Source organism: Asterias amurensis, chromosome 11, assembly GCF_032118995.1.
Source record: "Asterias amurensis chromosome 11, ASM3211899v1".
NCBI lineage: Eukaryota > Metazoa > Echinodermata > Asteroidea > Forcipulatida > Asteriidae > Asterias > Asterias amurensis.
The window spans coordinates 2,356,093-2,382,131 of NC_092658.1; the positions used below are offsets into that span (position 1 = coordinate 2,356,093).

General features: G+C 38.3%; 2 protein-coding genes across 5 annotated transcripts in view; both read right to left on the minus strand.

Annotated features, from left to right (window-relative positions):
• The window catches only part of LOC139943862 (beta-1,3-N-acetylglucosaminyltransferase radical fringe-like), a 46,899-nt gene extending 37,066 nt beyond the window's left edge, over positions 1-9,833 (minus strand). For all 4 annotated transcript variants that reach the window (XR_011786899.1, XM_071940719.1, XM_071940718.1 and 1 more), the window contains exon 1: positions 8,912-9,833. Coding sequence is in view for 3 of the 4 variants with exons in the window: in XM_071940719.1 (XP_071796820.1) it covers positions 8,912-9,493 (582 nt within the window). In the remaining variant the exon portion in view is untranslated. The remainder of the gene's footprint in view (positions 1-8,911) is intronic.
• Positions 9,834-11,256: 1,423 nt separating this feature from the next.
• LOC139944116 (uncharacterized) overlaps positions 11,257-26,039 on the minus strand; it is a 52,890-nt gene continuing 38,107 nt past the window's right edge. The window contains exons 35-43 of the mRNA XM_071941076.1: positions 25,140-25,418; positions 24,240-24,407; positions 23,531-23,881; positions 23,061-23,193; positions 20,865-21,109; positions 19,757-19,928; positions 17,587-18,506; positions 16,287-16,475; positions 11,257-15,196 (exon numbers count right to left, since the gene is read on the minus strand). Of these exons, the coding sequence (XP_071797177.1) occupies positions 14,888-15,196; positions 16,287-16,475; positions 17,587-18,506; positions 19,757-19,928; positions 20,865-21,109; positions 23,061-23,193; positions 23,531-23,881; positions 24,240-24,407; positions 25,140-25,418 (2,766 nt within the window). The 3' untranslated portion in view covers positions 11,257-14,887. The remainder of the gene's footprint in view (positions 15,197-16,286; positions 16,476-17,586; positions 18,507-19,756; positions 19,929-20,864; positions 21,110-23,060; positions 23,194-23,530; positions 23,882-24,239; positions 24,408-25,139; positions 25,419-26,039) is intronic.

Below are 26,039 nucleotides of genomic sequence, written 5' to 3' on the forward strand. Positions count from 1 at the left end.
TTACAGCTTCCTGTGTCAACTTGACACATTACCCCTCCAGATTTTTCGGCGATATCTCAAAAAAAGCTACCACCTTTTGAAATGAAATCTTCATAGGTAGGTATTATTGTACACACCTACAATTGTAAGGGATTAAAAGAAACAAATAATTCAAAAAACCAAAGGTTTACTTTGCCTTTAATTTCTACCCCAACCCCCTTCAACAAGTGTCCCAATTAATTGATGGGTTTTCATGAAGGCAGATTTACAGCCAATCCATTACTCCCTCTTATTATAAACTCAATGGGAAATCAAATTAGCCTTAAAGGCAGTGGACACTATTGGTAATTACTCAAAATAATTATTAGCATAAAACCTTACTTGGGGGCGAGTAATGGGGAGAGGTTGATGGTATAAAACATTGTGAGAAACGGCTCCCTCTGAAGTGCCATAGTTTTTGTGAAAGAAGTAATTTTCCACAAATTTGATTTCGAGACCTCAGGTTTAGAACTTGATTGAAGTCTCGAAATCAACCATCTAAACGCACACAACTTCGTGTGACAAGGGTATTTTTTTCTTTCATTATTATCTCGCAGGTTCGATGACCGATTGAGCTCAAATTTTCACAGGTTTGTTATTTTATGCATATGTTGAGATACACCAACTGTGAAGGTTAGTCTTTGACAATTACCAATAGTGTCCACTGCCTTTAAGAGAGACTCACCTAGGCCACAGGGCCCATAACATGGCCTTACTCAGCAAATTATTCTGCACTTATGGTGCCATTCAAGGTTCACAATTTACATAATGCTAGGCCATTTGAGCAACTGGGTAAACTGTTTCGAAAAATATTCTTTTAGGTAGGTAAGCAATTTTCAAAAACTATCTTTTGCATTGGTACATGTAAGCTGTTTGCAATGGCAATCTTTTTGTTTGGTAAGCAGTTTGAAAAAGCTATATTTTGGGTTGGTAAGCAGAAAGCAGTTGACAAAAACTATCTTTTGGGTTGGTAATCAGTTTGCAAAAACAAAATTTTAAGATGGTTATCAGTTTGCAAAAACTATCTTTTGGGTTGGTAAGCAGTTTGCAATGGCTATATTTTGGATTGGTTAGCTGAAAGCAGTTTGCAGAATGTATTTACAAACTGTCTGCTCAGCAAAAATGAGCAGGACACCAGTCACAGATGGTACATGTGATACCGTATTTTGGCTGGTAACCTTATCGGGCTAAGTATAAATATTTCAGGCCTTGCAGTAGACCTCAACTGGATGTCGATTTTTTTAATTTTAGAAACACTTAATGTATGAGTATTCTACAATGGCATGTGGTTAAGATAATAAGACGAACAACAATCTTCAGTATGATCACAATTCCACTAATTTTATTTCAAAACCCGACTGGTATGCAGCAGTCAAAATAAGAGATCAAATTTCACTCGTTAAAAAAAATCTGTTTCACATACATTTCTCTTTTACTAAATACAAAAAAGCATGTGTTCGTGGGGCCCGGGGCCATATTGTACTTTTCCATTCTAGATTTGAATGCAAATTTGACACCCACATTTTGCACGTGTTTTCTTAAAAAATTATAAAAGTGATTTTCAATATTTGATTCCTGTCTTACCAAGTAAACCTACAAGAGTTGTTTACTCCCCTGATACAGTTTCATTTTATCTGCTTCAAAACAACATCTTCTGCAATTTTAATGTATCTCAAAACACATTACATATAGCCTTGAGTTACATAGCCTTGAGTTCAAGTCTGAAATTGTGATTATTTGTCCACATTTTAACTACTATCCTTAACCTTTGATTTGAAACCAAGTCTGTAACTCCTCTGTCGTCTCAATAAATATTGAATTATTTTCATGCGGTTTGATTTTTTTTTACCGGAATGAAATTACAGCAAAATTGCTCTGTCCTTGGAAGCTGTACACTAATAAAAAGTACATGTGACACAGAATTTTTTAAAACCCTGCAGCCATTTTTCTTGATGGATCAGGTCCAACCTTGTTGTTGACTTTTTAAATGCTTCAATTTCTACGCTTTTATAACAGACGCCAGATGGATAGATGGGGCTTTCCCAGTTCTTTTTTCGTTCTACAACAACAACATTTTTGTTAAACACTCTTAAAGTTCAAGTCAAAGGTAGGGTCATAGACGGGTGAATACTCCACAAAATTAATGACCGTAAAAGTTTACTTGGTGAGAGGCATAGCAGCTGTTGATAGTATAAACTACTTTGAGAAAGGATTCTCTTTGAAGTATGATGGTTTGGCTCGGTTTTCACCCCAACAAACTTTGAATCTAAGAAACATTTTATGCCTGCAACCACCCCACAACCCTTTTGAATCACTAGAAAAATCTCCACAATCTTGTCCCATTTGCCGTGACCTTTCCCTCCCCATCTCTATTGTTTCTCTTTCATTGTCCCTCAATCAAAGCGACTCTCTGATACACACTTTTTATGTCATTTCAATAAATTGTTTGCGGCCCTTAAACGCTTAAGGGAGCATCTCCTTTGTTCTCGCCACGGACTGCGCATCCAGTCAAATTCACAGGAGAGCCCCTGTTCAAGCGTTACGCTTGGCCTCATCTCACTGATTCCTCACAATCTTGCGCCCTTAAGTATGCCGGAATAGAACGAGAGAGATGGCAACAAGCCCCGGGCTAGAGCAGGCGGGCGTCAGTCATTTTCCCATAACAGTAAAAATTGCTTGAATCTTTCTCCATGAACAGCCTCTATCTGTATCTAAAAGGATTTGCTCCAGCGATAATGCGGTAGGTGCATGTCTGATTGGGACTATGATGTGATTGCAAGGGTGGGAAAAACTGGGTGCTGTAAAATTGGATCATTATTTGTTGTTGTGAGCATCTTATTGGGTTAAAATCATACTGATTATGGTCGCTGTTGAACATCATGAGCCGGGTGGGAAGGGGGAGGGGGAAGGGGATAGGGGAGGGGGAATTGGGTTATAGTGGCAATTTTTTCTATCAGTTCATACAGGAGTGTCTTTACTGTAAGTGCAGACCATGAAAAGTACACAGTGGTAGTATTATATGTGGTTTTTCATGCATAAAGCACTTTGTACACAATAGAAATGTTTTTGAATGTTCCACCTGATTTTGTACTTTCTGAGAAATGAGTGGTTGACACAACAAACATTTAACCACTGTTCCAGGGTACATCAAATGCACAAGAAAGTTTGCAAAAAAAGTAATACACAAATTCATGAAACTATTCGGCTGTATGGCCACTGGGCTATGGCTATGATGACTGTGGCCATAAGCTGTGGCCTATAAATTAGCCTATATGGATGTGGCCATAGCTGCGGCAACTGACGGCTTAGACTGTAGCCATTGTGTGTGGCTGTTGCCATTGTCTATTCCAGTGGCCATTGGCTAGTGCCACTGGCTATGACTTTTACCACTGGCTATGGCTGTGGCCATTGGTGGCTAGAGCTAGCTGTGACCATTGACTATGTACTTGGAAGTCATTATGGCTGTGGCCAACGGCCCGAATGGCACTGTTTTAAGTAATGGCAAATGCGCAGATCCGGACAAAGTAATCAATGCAAACACAACCTATGGACAATTTGTTTCCTTCTTTAATTCCGATGGCTGTATCCCCAAAGAAATCTTGCTTTCCCTTTGCCCAAGAAGTGTGTAGCCCAACTACTCAAAGCATAGGCAGCCAGGCAAGAAATTGTCTTATTAACAATATAAATGCCAGTATGGTATGCAATATTTACCACTCATTTGATCTTGTGAGGCAGTCTTTATAAATCTGCACTGTATCCAACCAAATTTAAGCGATTGGAATGGCAATGGATTGAAATGGTTTTCATTGTCTCATGTATCAATTCCAAGAAAGAAAAAAGATCTCTTCCTTCTATTAGCCTGGGGCGTCTCTTTGATTAGGACGTTAATCATGCACGATGTAACGCCAGTCTTCGTCCTCTCTAGAGAGCTCTAAGGCCAGGGGTAAAAAAGCAACGCATCCATGCATGAACATTAGGGTTTTATTTGATACCTGAACATTCAGATCACGACATTTAATCAGATGCAGGGAACCGGGCAATTAAAAAATTATGCGATTATTTGACGATCCACATTGCGACTTGAGTTTTAAAGCTGTCTACTTTGTAAGATGAACATACTTAATTAAAGCCACTAGAGTAAACATTTGTATACAGCTGTTGACGAGCATGCCTTTGCATTGAAAATTATTGTTCAGATAACATGATTTCTGTTGAGTTGTTAAAGACTCTGGACACTATTGGTAATTGTCAAAGACCAGTCTTCTCACTAGGTGTATCTCAACATATGCATAAAATAACAAACCTGTGAAAATTTGAGCTCGATTGGTCGTCAGAGTTGCGAGATAACTGTGTAAGAAAAAAACACCCTTGTCACATGAAGTTGTGTGCTTTCAGATGCTTGATCTCGAGACCTCAAATTCTAAATCTGAGGTCTCAAAATCAAATTCGTGGAAAACTACTTCTTTCTCGAAAACTATGTCACTTCAGAGGGAGCCGTTTCTCAGAATGTTTTATACTATCAACCTCTCCCCACTACTCGTTACCAAGTGCGGTTTTATGCTAATAATTATTTTGAGTAAAAACCAATAGTGTCCACTGCCTTAAACCTCTTTTTCAGTATCAGGACAGTTAGCTGTTGAAGTCCCAGGTCTGTGTATGTTTCATTTTTGAAAATGGGCACAGGGCACCAAGGCATATTTTCTCATTGGTAAAGGGTACCCTATGAGGATATTGTAAATTTCTACTCTCAAGGGCACCAAGGCAATGACTCGAGGGCATGGAGGCAGTCGCCTTTGTTGCATCCAGTCCATGAAGTATCAGGCCTGAAGTACTTAGACCATGTGATAAATTCTACCTCCATGGATTGCATATTAAAGGTGCAATGGCTTTTAAATGAGACGTAAATTTAGGTAATGTGTGTATAAATTGATAGGGGCCTACCCAACTAACAATAGAATGTTTCTACTATATTTTGATATGACAACTAATTATTATTTTTTTAAATTTTTATTGACTGAGCCTTATTTTAGATTTGTGTATGATATTGTTCCATGCTTTCCTAATATAAGAGTGAAATTTAAAACAGGGGAATGGAGGGCAAATAGCTACAGAGCGTTCTCTTACAAAAATAAAAAATAAACTAGTTTTGGCCATGACTTTGATAGGGTCAACATTTTTACCTCCATACAGTGCCAACCCTTGCCCCTAGGTCCAAAGGTCAAAATTGCCGTGACCACAGATAAATTTTATTGCGGTGTTTCTACCTGTTGAAAGCAAAGAATACCTTTGGTTTTTGGAATCAATTGATTGTTTTAATCTTGTAGATATGCAATTAGCTAACCCATTTCAGAGGAGGTAGCATTTTTGAAAATCCGGAGGAATGTGTGACAGCACGAAAAAAATTGTAATATAGGCCCTACAATCTGTAAAACTTTCTGATAGTAACGCTTCTCAGATTAACATTTTTGGGCATTACAAATGATATTTTTTTTTTAATTACAACAATCTTCAAAGTGAAATCAAAAGTTTCTTTGTCTTTTTTTTTTACTATTGAAAGTTGCTGGAGGCTTCTAACAAAAACTTTCAAACAAAAGCCCTAGGTATGTTTTTTTGACCCAGACGAAAATGTTGGACATCGACTAATAATGTTGGTCTGGCAAAGGTTTAAGCAGTACCAAATCCATCAAACTCAGGTAAAACTTGAGGATGGAGCACACAAATTACCGGACTTTAAACTCTGGTGTTTCTGACCATTAGAGTGTGGGTACAAGTCCTTTTGTCCAAGTATGCTATGTCCTTCAGATGGGACATAAATTAAAAGCTGTAGGTGCTGCTGTTTGTTGTACAATGCAGAACCCATCAGGGCCCAATATCATGGCTCTGCTTACCGTAAGGACAGAATTGGCGCTTACAGAAGCAGGGCATTCTTTGCTTACAGCAAGCATATTTCACGGGTTAGCGGCGAATTTTGGCTTCTCCGCGTGCGTACTCCACGTTAATAGGCATTTTGTGCCTACAAGGCTAGCGCAGAAATTCGGCACTTGCACGTAAGCGGGGAATCGTGATCGCAGAATTCGGCCGTAAGCAGAGCCATGAAATTGGGCCCAGTTGCACTTATTGCTAAAAAGGGGGTTTGCCCCATGTTTCTGGCAGTGGTTGGCGAATGCACTGAAGCACCTTTTAGGCCTACATTAAAGCTAAGTGCTACATAAACCAGTCTAAAAATTGGAAAAACAGTCAAAAACCTGTCTTAAAATGTTTCTGTTTGTTCTATAAAGGATATAAAAACTAGTAGAGGAGATGGCCTAAGCTTTTGATCCAAATCGAATCTTTGTCAGAGGCATAAACAAGTACAAAAATAACATCCATTTTTTTTTAGCAAAAAGAGGAGCATGGATGAAGGGTTGTATAAGAAACATGAAAATCTATTTACATAAAGGGGCAATAAATCTTAAAGTTTTGCCGAGGGCGAGGCCTTCAGAAAAGAAATCCCTTGCGCTCCGGGAGGAAAAGAAATCCCTTGCGCCCCGGGAGGGGATTCGAACCCATGACCTCATGCACTCCTGCATAAATGAAAGAATGCCACATCAATAAGACTTATAAAGTCACCAAGGAAGTCCCAAATCCACACCCTGCGGCCGTTTTATTAACTTCTCAAAGGGTGTACACTTCAGCTTAGCACCCTGCTGTTGTAACCTCTTAACACCCGTATGAATAGAAGGATATTAAAGGCAAATAATAATACCCGGTTCAGCCACACCTTAACCACGCAAAACGTGAGCACATAAAACGGGCGCTAGTGACCTTTTTTTGTACAATAAGGCAGGAAGGAAATCACTTCAAACTATTTCACTTCATTGCCCCCGAATGGATCAAGTGCCTTAGAAACCTTCCGGTGCTTCACCATAAATATTTTTAATGAAAGCAATTACGGAAAGGTTAGAGACTGTGTAGTTGATAAAAAGCTCTTGAATTTAATACCGTAAATCCCCCCTCAAAATACTTGTTTTTTCAAACTTAAAAATGAAGGTAATTAATCCAAAAAGTACACTCTACATCCATCAAAATGTTGAGCTATTAATTTGGAAATCAAATAACTTTGCCTCAATGATTCACCATAGGCTTTTTTACATTCAATGAAAACCCTTCATGCTATGGAGTTTTTAATCACTGAGGCTATGAGAGTACAACGCCATTAGTCATTCAGAAACTGACCTTTAAAAATGGGGGACAACAAAAAAACCTCGAAGATTTACTTCGAACTCAGCCTAGTAAAAAAAGAAATCCCATTAGTGCTCGGGTGAGATAACAATATTGTTGTATGAAGAATTCAATATTGACTGAAATATTGACTCAAAACCATCAAACAGGCAGGAAATGGGGGGGGGCAGGATAAAAATTCCTTCAATGAATAAGATTTTATTGGTTTTCCGTTTAGCCAGTTCTACCTATTTAGTCAAGAAAGTATAGGGTTCTTAAAATGTTTTCTTTAGAGCCGATTGCAGGGCCTATATAGGTAGCAATCTTTGAGGAATGATCCAAGTGCAGTTAAATGTCCTGAAATTTGAGGAAATTTAATTAAGCTTCACTTAAGATTTGATGGATGAGGGATTAGATGAGGAATTAGGTATGGGATTAGGTATGGGATTATGGGGAAGAGGGTACACAAGGAGGAGGGATGTGATAAAATGTTAAAGCCTTGAGAAAACTACTGACTTAGATGTCCTGAAATCAGTCTTATTAACTTCAGTGGTCAATAGGAAGCATTCTGTTAAGGTTTTATGGTTACTCAAGAGCACCCATAATATAGCTTCCTCATAGGGAGTGATATTTACAGTGCAAATAAAGAAAGATTATAATAATATTTTAAACAAACATTTTTGAAAGAACTTCAAGAAATATTTTTCATAGCTGGTTGTTACAACAGTTATGGTTGTTACAACATTTTATGAGTTTTCTGAGTGTCCTTGAAATGTCCTCAACACTTTAAATAAAGCCTTGAGAACACTCCAGACTTAAATTGATAACCTAACATAAGTTGTAAACAGTCTTGTTGACCATGAGCAGTCAATAGGTATTGTGTTTTATGATAAAGGTATCATGAAGGTTGGTTAGGCCTTAAAGAATATGAAGTGACTTGGGTACGAAGTGACTTGGGTGGGACATGACTTGGGTATGAAGTGACTTGGGTATGAAATGACTTGGGTACGAAGTGACTTGAATAAAAAGTGACTGGGGTACGAAGGATTGCATCTGAAATGACTTAGGTATGAAGTGAATTTGGTATGAAGCGACTTGAGTATGAAATAACCTTGCAATAGCAACCATCAATAGTGATATTGCAGGGCAACAAAAAGTATAATAATATTACGATAGTAGTAATAATAATTAAATTTATGAAACAAACACTTAATAGCCAAACAACTTTAACAAGACAAGAAACAATAAATATATTGTTTTCATAAACCAAATTAACAAATATACACTTTTTTTGATAGCAGTTCCTAAATTTGTTCTAAAATAATAACATTGTGGCCTTGAGAATTATAAACAACTTTTTCATTCTGAAAAATAAATAAATAAAATGCAGGGGGGGGGGGTATTGCCGCCATATTCAGCTAAGCAATGCCCCCCCCCCCCCCCGACCCCCCAAAAAGAGAAGAAACAAACAGAAGTTACAGACTTTAAACTAGGTTATATTTAATTTAGCAAATATCATTACAAACTTCAGGTGAAAAACAGGTTTAACATAATTTGCAGAAATTTGTCAAGAAACAGCTTGTGAGTACACTCACAAGCTGTACACTCCAGATGATATTTTGAAGGGATATGTACATGAAAAATAGACGACATCTTATTAATATAAGTTGTATAAATAAATTAAGAAACCTACCTGTTCTTTCGCCAACGGTAACCAAGTATCCAAGATTAACTGAACTCTGTTTTTGTGGAACGAACTTGTCGTCTTGATTCCAATAAAAATATCACTTATGTCTATCTCTGCAAAACTTCTCCCCTCGGAAATAGTCTTTTGATGGTTAATTTTTCTTCCTGAAGTAGTGATTACAAATTGTGTCTTGTTATGAGTTGTTTTCTCTGTCGCTGGGTTATGGAAAGTAGCTGAATTGTTTGATGTTCTCGCGAAAGATTTGCTGACATTTGGCTGTTGTATATTTTCTGCAGGTGGATCATCAGCAGCCCATGCCATCTCCCGTTGTAGTCTGAAACCATGAGTGTCTTTACGGCCCGGTGTTTCACCGTGGCCCTCCTCCACTGCAACCGGGAGAATAAGCTGAGAGTTACGGGCAACTTTCTGGTCGTTGGCTCCTCTCGGACGTGGCACGCCGCCGTTGTTGTGAATCTGTGATGCCTCCCCATTTTGAGGCGATTTGCTGGAGAGATGAAGAGCTGTTATCACAGAACAGAAAAGTCCGAAGAGAAGCGTAGAGGCGACTCGCTTGAGTTTTAAACGCATCTTGGGAATGGATGTGAAGATATTTAGGCTGCTCCAAAAGTTGTGTTTAGCTCACTCCGTGACAGTGTGGCAAGGACCCCGAATGGGCTGTTCGACTCGATTCACGGGCCCACCACCACCGGAATAGAGCGATGTGTGGTTCCTAATATTAAACACATCTTGATCTCGGACTGAGCAGTGGCCTTGTAAACTGCAGCACTGGAACCACGTTACTTTACAACTACACATATATGTATTTATTACACCACATACAATGGATGTTGTTCAAAGTTTGGTTTTATGGGTAGATTGTTGTCAAATCTCAGCCCAAACCCAAAGCACCGCAAAAAGGTGATGGCCACATGTGCCGACCGCCAGATGGGCGATACAACAAATGTTTATTTTATTGACAATTTGACTTTCATACGGCTGTTGTATGTTTGAATAAATAACTTTACACGCATAAAATCATCAGCACTTCCGTTTTATAATTCTAAGAGATAAAATCATTCATTTTATTCTTTGAAATTACCCGGATTTTATCGATTTTGTCCATCTCCTTTTTAGTAAAATCGTTTTTTTTCTTCAGATATCAAACTTTTAAATAGCCGTCTGACCCAGAAATACAAGGGCGGAGTTAAAGTGGTGCCGCAAGCCGTAAGGCAGGCACATTACAAAAGCAGTTTAAAAAGAGGGCGCGCTTGTTTGACAGCTATGAATCCACGAGTTGTCTGCTATGTTGACATACAATCACATGCCAATATTCAAACTATGATTGTGAACCGTCAAGTTCTTCACAGGTGTTTCGTTTACAAATCTGAAGGTGATCTCTGATTTGTTTGTACGCTGTTTTCTTAAACAAGCAAAAGTTTTCCAATCAAACTTTAAGTTTTTAAGATTTAGAATGTTGTAACGACCGGAGACCTGTGCAGACTTGTGGAAAAATTAGGTCGCTTTGCCCGGGTTTTTCTGCACTGGTTTATTGATAGACAATTGTGTATGTCTTTATTATATTGTTTGTTAAATCAAATGGAAAGAAAACACCTTTGAAGCTAAAATCGTTTGGGAATTTAGGGAATTGAACACACCCACTTTTCACCTTTTGTTGATCTACACCTCCGCTACATTAAGTTTGGGTATGTTCAGACAGCGTACTAACTTATTTGATGTGAGACCTTTGGTGCTTTAAAAATAACAAAGGGCAAGGTCAACAATGTGTTGCATAAAGAGGTCAAATAACGACCCCAACCAGCAGACAATGGCCCAATTTCATAAAGTTGTTAAGAAGAAAACACTGCTTGGTAAATTTCTTCGCTATTAAAGCGGAAAATGAGTGGGGCACCAGTCACAACGATGTAAATGTAATTGAATTTTGGCTGGTATCCTATTTTGTTAAAGGGAAGGTACAGGTTTAGAAATTGTCAAAGACCAGTCTTCTCACTTAGTGTATCCCAACATAAGCATAAAATAACAAACCTGTGAACATTTGAGCTAAATTAATTATCGAAATTGCGAGAAAATGATGAGAGAAAAAACACCCTTTTTGGACGAATTTGTGTGTTTTCAGATAAGAATTGAATAAAGACTTCTAGCTAGAAGTCTTTTATTATTTTAGTGAGAAATTACCTCTTTCTCAAAATCTATGCTACTTCAGAGGGAGCCGTTTCTCGCAATGTTTTATACTATCAACAGCTCTCCAATGCTCGTTACCAAGTCAGTTTTTAAGTTAATATTTGTTTTGAGTAATTACCAAACATCTACCTTCCCTTTAAGTATTGATTTTCTATGCTTAGCAAGTTTGCTTACAGGCTTTATGAAATTGGGAACTGGTCATAGAAGTGGCTGTACAGAATAGAATATTGTAATCAATGTAAGTCGTTCGTACACATTATTTATTCCTTTCTCTTACAATTTCTCTTCATTCGAAGGACAAAGCTAATACTGGTTAAATTTCTAGCTTAAAGGTACTGGAGACTGTTGGTAATTGTCAAAGACCAGTATTTGGTGTATCCCACCATATGCATAAAATAACAAGCCTGTGAAAATTTGGACTCAATTGGTCAATGAAATTGCAAGAAAATGATTGGAAAAAACACCCTTGTTGTACATAGTAGTGTGCTTTCTCAGATAGGAATAAAAGGCTTCTACTGGCTAGAAGTTGCGATCTTTTATTATTTTAGTCAGAAATTACCTCTTTCTCAAAAACTATGTTACTTAAGAGGGAGTTGTTTTTCACAATGTTTTATACTATCAACAGCTCTCCTTTGCTCATTACCAAGTAAGGTTTTATGCTAATAATTACCAAACGTGTACAATGCCTTTAACAAAACTCTGAAATCAACAGTCAGCAAGGATCTTTACAATGATCTTTTCAAGGCTTGATAATTAACAAAGTAACTAAAGTTACACATGTCGTAACTAATAGTAATAGCATAGAAAAAAACGAATAATCCAAATCAATTATAATAAAATATGACTTTTACTTCAATTACTCAATTGCATGGTTAACTGATTAGATGATACTTATTTTCATAATCAAAATAAATAAATAAACAAATAAATAAAGCATTTTCAAAGTAAGATTTCAGATACAGAAACTATAAGGATATACAAACTAATACATTATAAATCTAAGATAAACATTTAACCCGTTTGTTGTTTTCAAAATCTAAATTTGAATGTTCATTTTTAGAGGCACTTGTTGCTGCCGTGAAAGACTGGTACACCGACACACATTAGGCCTACAGTCTTAAAGACATTAGACACTATTGGTATAATAATTGTCAAATGCCAGTCTTCTTGGTGTATCTCAACATGAAAAAATAGCAAACTTGTAAAAATTTGGTCGTCGAAGTTGCGAGATAATAATGGGAGAAAAAACACCCTTGTCACACGAAGTTGTGTGCTTTCAGATGCTTGATTTTGGGACCACAAAATCTAATTCTGAGGTTTCAAAATCAAATTGAAATATTTTAGTGGAAAATTACACCTTTCTCGAAAACTACATTACTTCAGAGGGAGCCATGTCTTACAATGTTTTATACTATCAAAATCTCTCCATTACTTGTTACCAAGAAGTAAGTTTTGATGCTGAGAATTATTTTGAGTAATTAACAAAAGTGTCCAGTGCCTTTAAACACTAAAACAGTATTTAGATCTATGCTACAGACCAGGTGTAAGATCTACATGTTTTTGGGCAACCAATTTATAATATTTTATTTTAAGTGTAATACTTTTAAAGGTTTGCACAGATTTGCACATAACTTTCATAGTGTAAAAACGGTCATGGTGGAACAAATCCGCTTTTAAGCGGACCATTTTAGCAATTCAAGGAAAAAAAAAAATTAAAAGTATTTTTCCTTGAATTGCTAAAATGAGTAAAACAATTAGTTTTGATCTAATGAGTGCAAAACCTTATGTTTGTAAACAATGAAACAAAAGGCAAAGTGAGGTGCAAAACAAAGTTTTATAAATAAATTCATAATGCAATAATAAAAGTGCAAAATACTCTCTGTTGGGTTAAAAAAACTTGTGCTATGTTAAAATTAATGTTTTGTGGAGAAATAAACATTGACTAGAGCGTGACTTGAACCTACAACCTCCTGGTCAACGCACAGGTGACCTATCAACTGAGCTTACTAACCCTATAATGATAGTCTCCCTATTTTGTTAATATCTATGTTCAAGACACTGGACACTATTGGTAATTGTCAAAGACCAGTCATCTTACTTGGTGTATCTCAACATATGCACAAAATAACAAGCCGTGAAAATTTTAACTCAATAGGTTGTCGAAGTTGCAAGATAATAAAAAAGAAAAAATACCCTTGTCACACGCAGTTGTGTGCTTTCAGATGCGTGGAGGTCTCAAAATCAAGTTCGTGGAAAATTACTTCTTTCTTGAAAAACTAAGTTACTTCAGAGGGAGCAGTTTCTCACACTGTTTTATACTATCAACAGCTCCCCATTACTTGTTACCAAGTAAGGTTTTTTGCTAATAATTATTTTGAGTAATTACCAATAGTGTCCATTGTCTTTAAGCTTATATATTAGTCAAGTTCTACACCGTTTTATATCAACATAATTGCACATATATTAAATATTTTTATACTTAAATATTTTACTTTCATACTGGAATTATGATTTAACAGGAGTCTTTTGAGACAACAATGAGTATCACAATCAGGGTCATTTCCCAGGCCTGGAATTACATTTTTTTATATTTTTTTATATCCTATCTTTATAAGATCCCACAAAGGGTTATTCAATTTCGCAATCAGTAAGCTATTTGACTAAGTCTAAACAAAGATATTATATACTTTTTATCCTTGCGTATTTGTGTATAATCTCTTTGAAATTTATATGGATCACACATTTTATAAATATTACTAATAAATTACTAGTTAAGATAAGCAGTTCAAGCTGCTTCACAATACTTTCAGTTGCATAATAAATACTGTTAAATAGTAAGGCTTTGAAGACTACAACTCATTTTAAGAACAGTTGATACCATAAACTATTAACTATTCCAGTCGCTATAATGTTTGGCATCCATATGGTTCAAAACTAATCTATCAAAACGGTATTTTTTTATATTTTTATCCAAGTACTTTATATAGATATGCATTTGTTTGTCAAACTAGCCATTGAAATTATTATTTTACTAAATTAATTTCAATTAGGAAACTTAGTGTCGTAGAAATTGTAAATGACGATGCTTCAGAACAACCAAGCATTTCTTATAATAATGACCCAAACTTTCATTGGTATTGTTAATAATACAGTCCAAAAATAACTTCCACTTTTTAGAAAAATACAATTTTGTTTTGTTGCTTTCATGAACTCAATTGTTGACAATAATGTAAGAGATGACAGAAAGCAAACCATTCACCTCTGTGGATCTGGGTTCATATCCCACCTCAGACCAGACTCTTGCATGTGGATTGGGTCTTCTGTCCCCATTTCATTGCTGGGTTGTCCCCATTTGGGGTAAACCTCCCACAACTGATTATTTTATTGTGTTTCTTAATCACAATCCTATTTTTGGAGCTCGCGCCGTTAAATGAGTAAGGAAACAACTAAATAAATTTCAGGCCCGTATGCTTCGTTTATGGAAGGGCAAGGGCACAAAGGCATTTTCTCCTTAGTAAAGGGCACCCTATGAGGAAATTGTAAATTTCTACTGGAGCAATTCCAGGGCACCAAGGCAATGTCCAGGGAAAATGGAGGCAATCGCCTACGTTGCCTCCGAGAAGCATCAGGCCTGAAGTTTGCCAGAATGCATGGATGGTGTCCAGGTAAATATGATTGCTTTTCCACCAATTTGATAAAGCAGCAGAACCCCCAAGACTTAGTTAGTAGGATTATTTGGAGTTCAAAGGCAATAGAAACTCCCCAACAATCATGAGATCCTCTTTACACCGAGATGGTCTTCTTCCCCTTCTTCTTCTTCTTCTTCTTGTCGTGTCCCATCCCTCGGATGACGTCGTCAAAGCTCTTGTGATTGAAGTAGATCTTGGCGATGGAGTTGAGAAGCTGGTCAACTTTCTCCGGGAATTCGTCCACGATGTCTTGCTCCCTCTCGGGGCCTTGGTCGCCGTCTTGGTTCTTGCCGTTCCCCATGGTCGGTGCCTTTCCGATTCCAGTCCAGAGCTTAAGACGTTTCATCATGAAGTCCACCATCTCAAACTCGTTGGACTGCTTGGAGATGTCATTATTGACAACCTAGAGAAGAAGAAAAAAACATTCAAAATCCACTCTAAATTAACAAAATCCAAATTTCCCCAAAAATGGATTCAAAGAAAGACAACCTGACATTATTATTAATTAATTTTGTGACTTGGGGGTTTAGGTGCTGGCCAAAGCAGCATATTCTTTTTTATTTTGATGCAATTACTTTTATTTGTCACTGGCGATCATATCTGAAACATGGAGAGGGTTTAAACAATGTTTCCTAAAGGTTGAGTCCTCTGTGAATGTTTGGTATGTACAATAGGTAAATTTTAAAGCAAAAACAGTTTTTTAATAGTTTGGCGTCTCTTGCCATTAATTTTGTATGGGCCAACATTTTTGGTCTGGCTGCATCTTGACTTCAAAATTAATCTAAGGTATATGGGTTTTTTAAAGAAATCTACAAGGTACACAATTTAAGTAACAATTGAAGTCAGCAGAGGGGTGTAAGGAATGAAACTGTTAATGAAAACAAATAAGGGGGCATCAGGCATATCATGGCAAACGTGGACATAACACAAAAAAGAAAAATTTGTGTCACAACTTTCTTTACAATTAGCAGTTATAGGTAACATATGAATTGTACAGTTGGACTTGTACAGTCGTAAGTTTACTGGCCGATGCTAACATCACTTGCCTTGGGCCTGAATTCCAGTATTAATTTTGAGTCCTGTTTTAAATAATAGCATATTTTAAATGCAGTGAACACTATTGGTAAATACTAAAATATTTATAAGCATAAAACCTTACTTGGTAACAAGTAATTAGGAGAGGCTGGTAGCATAAAACAATGTTAAAAAAAGTGGAGTAGTTTTTCGAGAAAGAAGTAATTTTCCACGTATTCGATTTTGAGACCTCAGATTTAGAATTTGAGGTCTCGAAATCAAGCATCTAAACGCACACAACTTCGTGTTATAAGGGTGTTCTTTCTTCCATTATTATATCGCACCTTGACGACCAATTGAGCTCAAATTTTCACAGGTTAGTTGAGATACACCAAGCAAGAAGACTGGTCTTTGACAATTACCAACAGTGTCCAGTGTCTTTAAAACAAAACAAAAACAAAAACCCACACCATACACACCTTGAATGCTTCGTTGACGATCGTCAAGAACATGTTGATCAGAATATAGGTCATTGACCCCATAAAGAGGAAGAAGAAAATGGGTCCAAGTATCGGATTGGCCATCACCAACTCCTCAAACTTGAACTTGCCCAAGATGGCGGAGGAGAGGTTTTCACAGGTGAAGATGAAGTCAGAAAAATCATACATCTGAGGAGAACAAATTTGCATAGTGTCTTAGTCAAACACTTTGGCTGTGCTCCGTGGTCATAATGGGTTGATGTGGCTGGCAGCCAAAGGCGCCCTTGCATGCCTACTTCTTGAACACGTGGTAGCCGAGTCCTTCGCAATTCACCTCTTAGCTGTGAGTAAGGATGATTAACCCCCCAAATTATTATTATTATTATTATCTAGTGGACACCCTGTTTTCGACTTTGACACCCTGTTTTGTCAGTTATTTACATGTTAGTATATTGTAAGTGACCAATTTGGACACCCCAATTTCCAGTAAATTTATAGACTTTTACAAAATTCTGGTTAAAACCTTCAGTAATCAGATATAATTCAACATTTTTTTTCACAATAAGGTGCTTACCCCCTCCCCCCCCTCAAAGAAAAAAAAATATAATAATACAAAATAATATTATTCGTTCTTGTATTAAGAAGGGCAAGGCAGTTTTTTCCTTGAGTGAAGGGAACCCCAGTAAGGGAAAATAAAACTGTGCTGGAGCAACTTTAAAGGGCACCAAGGCAATGACCACTGACATGGAGGCAATTGCCTCCGTCAAAGGGCAGGAGAAGTGCTTGGGGGGGGGGGTTAAGTTTTTTTGCTGTGTGACATCCAGAAGCACAGGGCTGTGAGCTCATGCATGAGAGGGGTGAGCATTAAGACTGGAATTTAGTTTCTTTTTAGGCAATTATTCTGGCTCAAGCTGGTTCTCTTTCCCTGCTCTGTGTTTTAATCGCTGTTATTTTTTACCGATGTGCATGATCATACTTTTTATCTGACCGTGAGATGAAATAAATATAAATATAAATAACAAATAGTTTGTACGTTTTGGTGTGTTAGGTCACTTCTCAAAGCTTCGTTGCCCAATTTTATAAGCAAAACAAAATTATGCTTTCCACAATGAGGGTTACCAGCCAAAACACCATGTCAGACGTATAATTTGTGACTGGCATCCTGCTAATTTTTGCTAAGCGCAAAACGGTCAAGCAAAACTTTCTGCTTAGGTAACTCTATGAAATTGGACCCTGCTAAGAGACAGCAATGCTTAGAGATTAACAAAACTACAGAGCAGGGGAAAGAAACAATACTTACAGTTTTGTTGAAAATCAGGTAGAATGCGATGGCGAAGGCAAAGAACACAATGCCGAACATGATACCGAAGTACATGAGATCTGAGGAGCAATTCTGGATGGTACTCGAGAGCACCCCAATTCGTCGATTGAACCTCAACAGCTTCAGAAACTTCAACGTGGACAAGAACAAGATGAAGCCCAGCATGTAACCGAGAAGGGCGTTCCAGTAGGCGACGTACTGCAGCTTGATATAGCGATACCCGCCGTCCTTCAACTGCTCCAGTATCGTGCTGGTGATGTACATCCGATAGAAGTACACCACGGCGGCCGCGATGGAGAACACGATTATCCCGCACTCCGTCCAGTTCCAGAAATCTTTGAGGTAGAGTCTCTTCTCACGCCGTGCATTTCTGATCTCCTTGATGATGAAGAAGGCGATGAAACAGAAGAAGATGACCTCGCAGATGATGCGGACGAGTCCGAACCCCTGAGAGTAGGTCAGCAGACGTATGATGTCTACCCTTTGCATAGGCTCCGCAGCCCCTGTTGTCAGGAACTCCACGACGAACTCGACCACCCCAAAGAGATTCACCGCAGGGTTGTAGCAAGAGAACTCCAAGAAGACGGCTCGGGTGTACTTGTCGATCCAGGTCTCCTCGTAGAGCCTCCGGAAAATGTTACGCATGTGGTCCTCCGAGCCATCGATCACAATGACATAACCGCCTCCCAAGTACAACGAGTGACGGCCTAAGAATGGGTAGCCATTCAGTTCCTCTGCGTCAGCGTAACGATAATTCTCAGCTATTTTCCAGGGGTTCAGAGTATAGTTGACCTCTGTCCATCCCTTTCCGTAATGGCGGGTGTCCTCATTCCAGACGCTGTATCCCTCGTTGCACTCGTTGATCAGACCGTCAAAACTTTTATGAACATCACAGAGACCTGGAAAAAATGGGATAGTTTAAAAGGGCTTAAAGCTGCTTTAAGGGAAAGTATGCTTTTGGTTTTTGGAACCATTTGATTGAATTTAAACACTTATGACTAAAGAGTCACATGCTTTACCAGCCCCCGTAAGCACCAAACTAAGTGGCAAGCATTAAAAGCTGTTAAATCGGGCCCAGGCCTTACCAGGTTTAACTATCAAATAAATCTGGGCATGATCCCTGGCAATACATTAATGTTCAGTTGTATGACTTCTGACTTACAACCCCCCGATAAAAAAAAAAGGAAAAAAAGAAGAGAGAAAAAAAACAAGATAGGAAAAAAACAAGGGAAAAAAAAGAAAACCTTGATACTGGCAAAGTAGACAGACCATCCCCATAGGGCTACCCACTCTTGGATATTTTTCCTTGCTCACGGCCTTTACGCTTTTCAAACACTCGGGGAGCTTTCAACAAGCTTTCATAGCAACAAAAGGGTTATTCGAAATGGTCTAACGGCCACCCCTTTCACACTTAAATCAGAATATAGCCACCCCTGCTCAGGAGTTTGAAACATGCAGCCAGAACCCCATCAGATAGGGAACTAAGCAGGGACAATGTGAAAGTCTGTTGGGGTAGCCGTCAGGGGGAAAAATCTCCTTGGGCCTCCGCTGGGTTGTATTCCATAGTGGATTAGAGATACAGAGTCCGCTGGGTTGCATTCCATAGTGGATTAGAGATGCAGAGTCCGCTGGGTTGTATTCCATAGTGGATTAGAGATACAGTGTTAAACAGAGCTTCATTAGAAAGGTTTCACAAGTCTACGGATACACATACAGATATCGATATGCCAAGTTTTTGTGTGGTCACATGACACGTATCTGCAACTATCGTATTTTACACACACGTTAGCAGTAGGAGATACAGGAGCTCATACACATCGTAGAAAAACGGATACTGTTTTGCCGACTTTTTGTCCAAGATCAAAAACATTTCCAACGGATTTGCTTTCACTGGTATTGTGCTTGATAAAGATAGAAAAAATTGTCAGGCATTTGCAAGCAAATTGATGAGAAAATGCAGTGTATAAAACACGGGGCCTCTATCAGGCATGCTAGTTGGGAAAAACACTCATGATGGATGTGAGCGCACTCAAGTAACATACACCTATATTTTGCGAAACAAAGTCCAACAAGCGGCTGACGTGAACGGATACGGTTATCACATTCATATCTGTATCGGCACGCTTGCAAAACCTCTCTATTGACTTACCTGGTTTGACTCGAACCTGACGCATCACCACCTTGCCCAAGATGAAGGATTGCCGATCCCCAAAGTAGCCCTCTTGCTGTGGGTCCACCTGACCGTTGTACATCTTGCCTGCGTAGAGGTTCGGCAACATACCGGTATCCACCCATTGCCAGAAGCGTTTCACTCCGCTCACCTGGGAATTAAAAATAACAGTACCCACTATTGGTAATTACTCAAAATAATTATTAGCATAAAACCTTAGTTGGTAACGAGTAATGAAGAGCTGTTGGTAGAATAAAACATTGGAGAAACAGCTCCCTCTGAAGTAACATAGTTTTTGAGAAAGAAGTAGTTTCTCACTCAAATATTTGAACTTGATTTCGAGACCTCAGAATAAGAATTTCAGGTCTCGAAATCAATCATCTGAAAGCACAAAACTTGTGCAACAAAGGCGTTTTTTCTTTCATTATTCTCTCGCAACTTCGACGACCAAATGAGCTCAAATTTTCACAGGTTTGTTATTTTATGCATATGTTGAGATACACCAAGTGAGATTGGTCTTTGACATTACTAATAGTGTCCAGTGTCTTTAAACTTTGTATAAAAAAAAATATTTTACCATGCATTACAGTAGTTCGGGGGGGGGGGGGGGTTGGAGGTTTATGACCCATGCCACACAAGGCAATTTACAGGCAGTTCTAGGAAATCTCAACGAAGAAAAAGGGATTCACAATTGGATCATAAGACATGGTTTGAAAAGTCACTCATGTGCTATCAAAGTTGTCTTGTAGCATTGCACTGTAGTTGGTTGCCTCCATGTTGCCTTCCTGTAAAAGTTGCCTCATTTGACAAGGCCCTTAGATTCAAACCAATTTTTTTTTAATGACCAATTAACGAGGGTGCATTCAAGGGCAAATTTCCTTGCACCAACACTACACTTATTAACTCTTATTTCAACTCTCCCTATGTATGTCAGTTTCTTGTATCAATCAAATAAATAGTAAAACTAACAGCAAAAACAAGCTCAATTTGCTTTACTTGTTTTCCATCACATACATGACATAAATTATGTTCTCACACATTATGCGGTCAAAAATACTGCGAAATGTTCAGAGGAAAATAAACCCACCTTATCAAATGAGTTGAGGCCATCAGCATTGTTTAACACCTTGGTGTATTGATCCTTCATGAGGAACGCTGATGGGTCAACATTGCTGTAGCTGACTACCATTAGGGTCCACAGGAACACGATGTAGAAGCAGATTTCTCGGATGATGTTGTACATCTTCAGCTCTTTAATCCGTTGCTCACGAAGGCGTTCGAGGTCGGCGCAGTTCGGAGGTTTGTAGCTGCTGTTACGCTGCAATGGCGAAGCTGTGTAACAATCAGATATAACATGGATTGATAGAAAGAGGTTTGTGCTGACACCATTTAGGGTGAAGTGCAGATTAAAAGGCACTGGACACTATTGGTACATGTTATTACTAAAAATAATTGCTAGCATAAAAACTTACTTGGCAACAAGCAATGGAGAGCTGTTGGTAGTTAAATCTTGTGAGAAACGGCTCCCTCTGAAGTAACATAGTTTTTCGAGACAGAAGCAATTTTCCACTAAAATATTTGAGTTTGATTTCGAGACCTCAGAAGTAGCTTTTGAGGTCCGAAATCAAGCATCTGAAAGCACACAACCTCATGTGACAATGGTGTTTTTTCTTCCATTATTATTTCGCAACTTCGATGACCAATTTAGTTAAAATTTTTACAGGTTTGTTATCTTGTGCAAATCTTGAGATACACCAAGTGAGAAGACTGGCCTTTTGACAATTAACAATAGTGTCCAGCCATCACTTTCACAAAACTCTTCCTAACTTAAGACTAATCTTAGGACCTAGGACGAGTCCCAACCCTGCACTGTAGCATGCAGACCTTAAGATTAATCCTAAGTTAAGACGAGTTACTCGTCCTTACTCGAGATAAGACGAGTCCTTACTCTTTGTGAAATCGACGGCTGGTCTTTAAACAAGCAAGATTTCAAGGTCACTCGAGGGTTGAACCCCTGATGGCCCTGGAAACCGAAGAAAAAACCCCTGAACGCTTACCTGGTGCTACCGCCAGTTTAATTTTACATCCTTCCATGTGTGTGGTAAGCTTGGATGATATTCCTTTTTTTAAATTGCAATATGCGATGATATCAAAATTCATTTTTGGAGTCTAACATTCAAATATCTCTCGAAGCTAGCAAGTATTAAAATTATTTAGAAATTTCAATCGAGGTAGACATCTTTCGGGTGTACTGTCTACCCATGGTGTGAAAACCTGGGCCTATTAGTTACACACACATTTAAAGTGTGTTTTCAAGTGTCTACTGTGCATGACTGTTCTAGATGTGTGCATATTTAATTAGATCCCGCCCATTTCATTCCATTTCATAAAGTACATAATTTATTTATTTGTTTAGGCTTTAAAAACATCAAAAACACACATCAACATAAACTAGAAATGTATAATTTAAAGACTTTAGGAAAAAAATTATAGACATATCAAGAAACAAAAAGCAAAACAGAAGCCTAGGGACTGCCCAAAAGCGAACCAGATCACTACCCAAAGGAGCAATCCCTATAGGTAGACAAATAAGACGTAAAACAAGCAATCAAAAAGGGGAACATTTTAGAAATAAAAATGAACCGTTAAAGACTTATGCAAGATGGCATATAAAAAAACTGAAGTACAAAGAAACACATCAAGGAAGAAGTTCATCAGGCTGGAAAATGATCAACTCTGTAAATGAATCTTCCACAAACACACCCACCCACTCACAAGTTTTGTTGAAGTTTTGCTGACATTTACGAATACCACCCAAGTAATGGACTACGCCCAAAGAAAACTCATCCACAAAACTAAGAGATTATATGATTGTGTATGATTGGCTTAGTAGCCGGCTGAGTTTAATAAATCTCTTAAGGTGGAGGGCAAGGTATTCAAAATATAAGGAAAGTAATTAAAAACAGAATGATTAAACGTGTTAGTGCGGGCAAATCCAATCATAAAAGTATAGTTTTCAACATGGCTGGGGTTGATTTTTGGAAGCAGTTCAACCTCAATATCATACCTTTGGTGAAGGCAATTAAGAACAAAAACAAAATGACGCTATTTGTACATGTTAACAATAGCGGGAAGTTAAAGAATCGTTAGGCGATCTTGGTACATCTCGTCTGTAATTAAAACAAGCTCTGGTAAATCTACGTTGAACATTTTCAAGCGAAATAATGCGACTAGATTGAAATGGATACAACTAACTATCGATTATTTTGATTGATAAACTTACAGAGATCATGCAGCCACATCTCATCTTTTCTAAGATGGCAATCTTCCTCTTCTTCTTCTTCTTCCTCCCCTCCCTCCTCGTCCACGTTGGGACTCTTAATGATCAGAGAAATGAAGATGGCCACCAAAAGAATCTGCAAGAAAGTAAGAGCAAACTCTCGCTGACTTAAAGGCAATGGACACTATTGGTAATTACTCAAAATAATTATTAGCATAAAACTTTATTTGGTAATGAGTAACATTCCGGGGAGCTGTTGAAAACGTTGTGAGAAACAGCTCACTCTGAAGTAACATAGTTTTCAAGAAAGTGGTGTTTTTTCAAGAATTTGATTTTGAGACCTCAGAATTAGATTTTAAGGTCTCGAAACCAAGCATTTGAAAGCACACAACTTCCCGTGACAAGGTTGTTTTTACTTTCACTATTATCACGATATCGCATAGACAACAAATTTAAACAAAATATGTAGCTACCTTTATGGGCTGTGTGCACATAATTCCTGTGATGAATGTTATAACGAGCGAAGACAGCCACTCCTTGCACTTCTCATCCTGCATATTGATACTGTAAAAGATCACGAATGTGGTCGCCGTGGCGATGGATAAGATACAGATGATCCAACCGATGATGATCGACCACCAAGGGAGGGCGCACTTCTTCTTTTTGCGCGACTTCTGCGACGGCTGGGAAGCCATGGTGTTGAGCGTGAGGTTGTTGGTGCCGCTGTTCACTTGGTTGTCCAGGAGGTTGGCTTCCGAGCGAGTGCTGATGTTGTCCTCCTGATTGGTCGCTTTGCTCTCCATGATTACATGACTCTGAGAGATCTACATAAACACAAATGAGCAAATAACATTCAGGGAGTAAATGACTAATAACCCTTTGTCTTTGCCTTCTCTTTCTCAGGAAGTGATTGAGAGCGCCCTCACGCGGTCAAAAATATGGCGCATTATGAAATTCTTCATTATGTCATAAGTTGCGCAAACCATGTTTTGACGTGGTTGTAAAGGGTTGACACAACAAAAGATTCAGGTACATTTATTTGTCATCTGTAGATTTAAGAAAGGAACAAAACATTTCCAAAAAAAATAACATATTATAATTTTTTCTAAAATTAAAACTTGAGTACCTTGCTTTTTAAAAATTTGTTGGGATGATTTCTGAAAAAAAAAACCATTTTCTCACCGTGTCTTCTTTTTCTACCCTGTATTTCTGCTGCTTTGCCTTCTGCTGTTCTTTGATGATCTGTCGGTGGGATTTTGTCTTAGTCCGAGCTCGTGCTTTGCGGAAAACCTGGACTACCAGGAGTGTGATGGGGAAAACGATCAAGCTGGACTCCACCCCGATGCTGATCTGCGGAGTGCAGAAGAGAAAATTGTGATAAATATTTGGTTATACCCCCATCCCATTGAGCTTGTTTTCACTACATTCTGAAAAATGTAGACGATAGTAATGTGTGCGGTGAGGAGGGATTGAGCGGGGAATCGGGATAGTTGAGTGAGAGTGTGAATAACAACATTTTGAACCAAGTCTACATTTTTCAGAACAAAGTGAGAACTAGTTCGGTGTGACCGGGGTTTCAGCATGAGATTTGCCGTTGCCAGCTTATTGTTTACAATCCCCTTCTGGGAGTTTGTTTGGTCCCTTGATAAGAAAATCATCTTCTCTATCAATGAAATCAAAGGCTGCGGGTTCCAATCCCACCCGAGCTATTTGCCTGTAGATTTTTGTTTACAGAACTCGGAAAAGTACTGAGTATATAGTGTTAATACATATCGGTGTAAAGGTTGAAACAAATTGTATTCTTTCATCTCCAATGCAAAACTACCATCTATGAAATCAATGCAGTGCACGCTGCTAGCACATACGATTCAAACTGCCTCTAGTCACCGGGCTAGCTAATAGGTCTAGTGGTAAGACATCTGAAGCTCTAAAAACACAAATACAATTTGCCTGTGGATGTCTGTTTTTTTTTCCACAGAACTTGGGAAAGTATACATTGCGTAATACATACCGGCGTTAGGGTAAAGCATCAACATTATGCTGTTCATTCCTCGACCCCCAAAATAAACAAATCTATTATACCTGCGTTGGTGAGAGTCTGAACGGCCCAAGGTTGAGGGCGCCGGCAGACGCGCTTGACGGTGTGACGTCATAAAACATGATGTTGACCAGCATCTCTAGCCACAGCGCCATCATGCAGCAGGCCGTGCGCTGTACCCTCGTGAAACGACTTCCGACAGGGCGAAGGAAAATGGAGAACCAAAGATGACCGTCGCTCAGGTTCTTACGGGTGTGGCTGGAGAACAGATGACTGAAGCCTTGCATTTGTTCCTTGCCGGCCACTGGAATCAGTCGGTCCACCTTAAAGGGAAGGTTTACATTTGGTGATCACTCTTTAAATTAATGGCAATATAAACTTTTGGTTAAAGGCCTACAGTAGTGTTTGAGAGTATAAAGTATTTTGAGAAACTTTCACTTCAAACTAATGTGGATATGTAATTAGAAAACAGTTTGTATACCCCAAAATTTGAATCTGAGAAACTATTTTTCCTGCGGGGACATAGTTGCTCTGGATTTGTGACGATATTTCAAAAATGCGACCAACTTTTGAAATGAAACTTTTTTAGTGTAAATTTTGTTGTGTACATCTACATTCATATTGTGTCAAAACAATCAAACAGTTCCACAAAACAAAGGTATTTCTTGCCTTTTACAGTAACAGCGAAGATTTACAGAGGACAAGTCAGATCCCTTTTACACTGGACTCGATATAAACACCAGCCTCATGAGCCATTGGCTCGGGACAAGTTACAAAACTTGGACGTGTCACGCAATATATCCATAGACTTGTGCCACTTTTCTATTCTTTATTGCTAATGTATCAATTTAAGGGATTGGGGTACTTTTTGTAACACTAAACATAATGTCACGAAAATAGGTTTAACCATGCTAAAATAATGTTGGTGACTTGTTTCACTCATT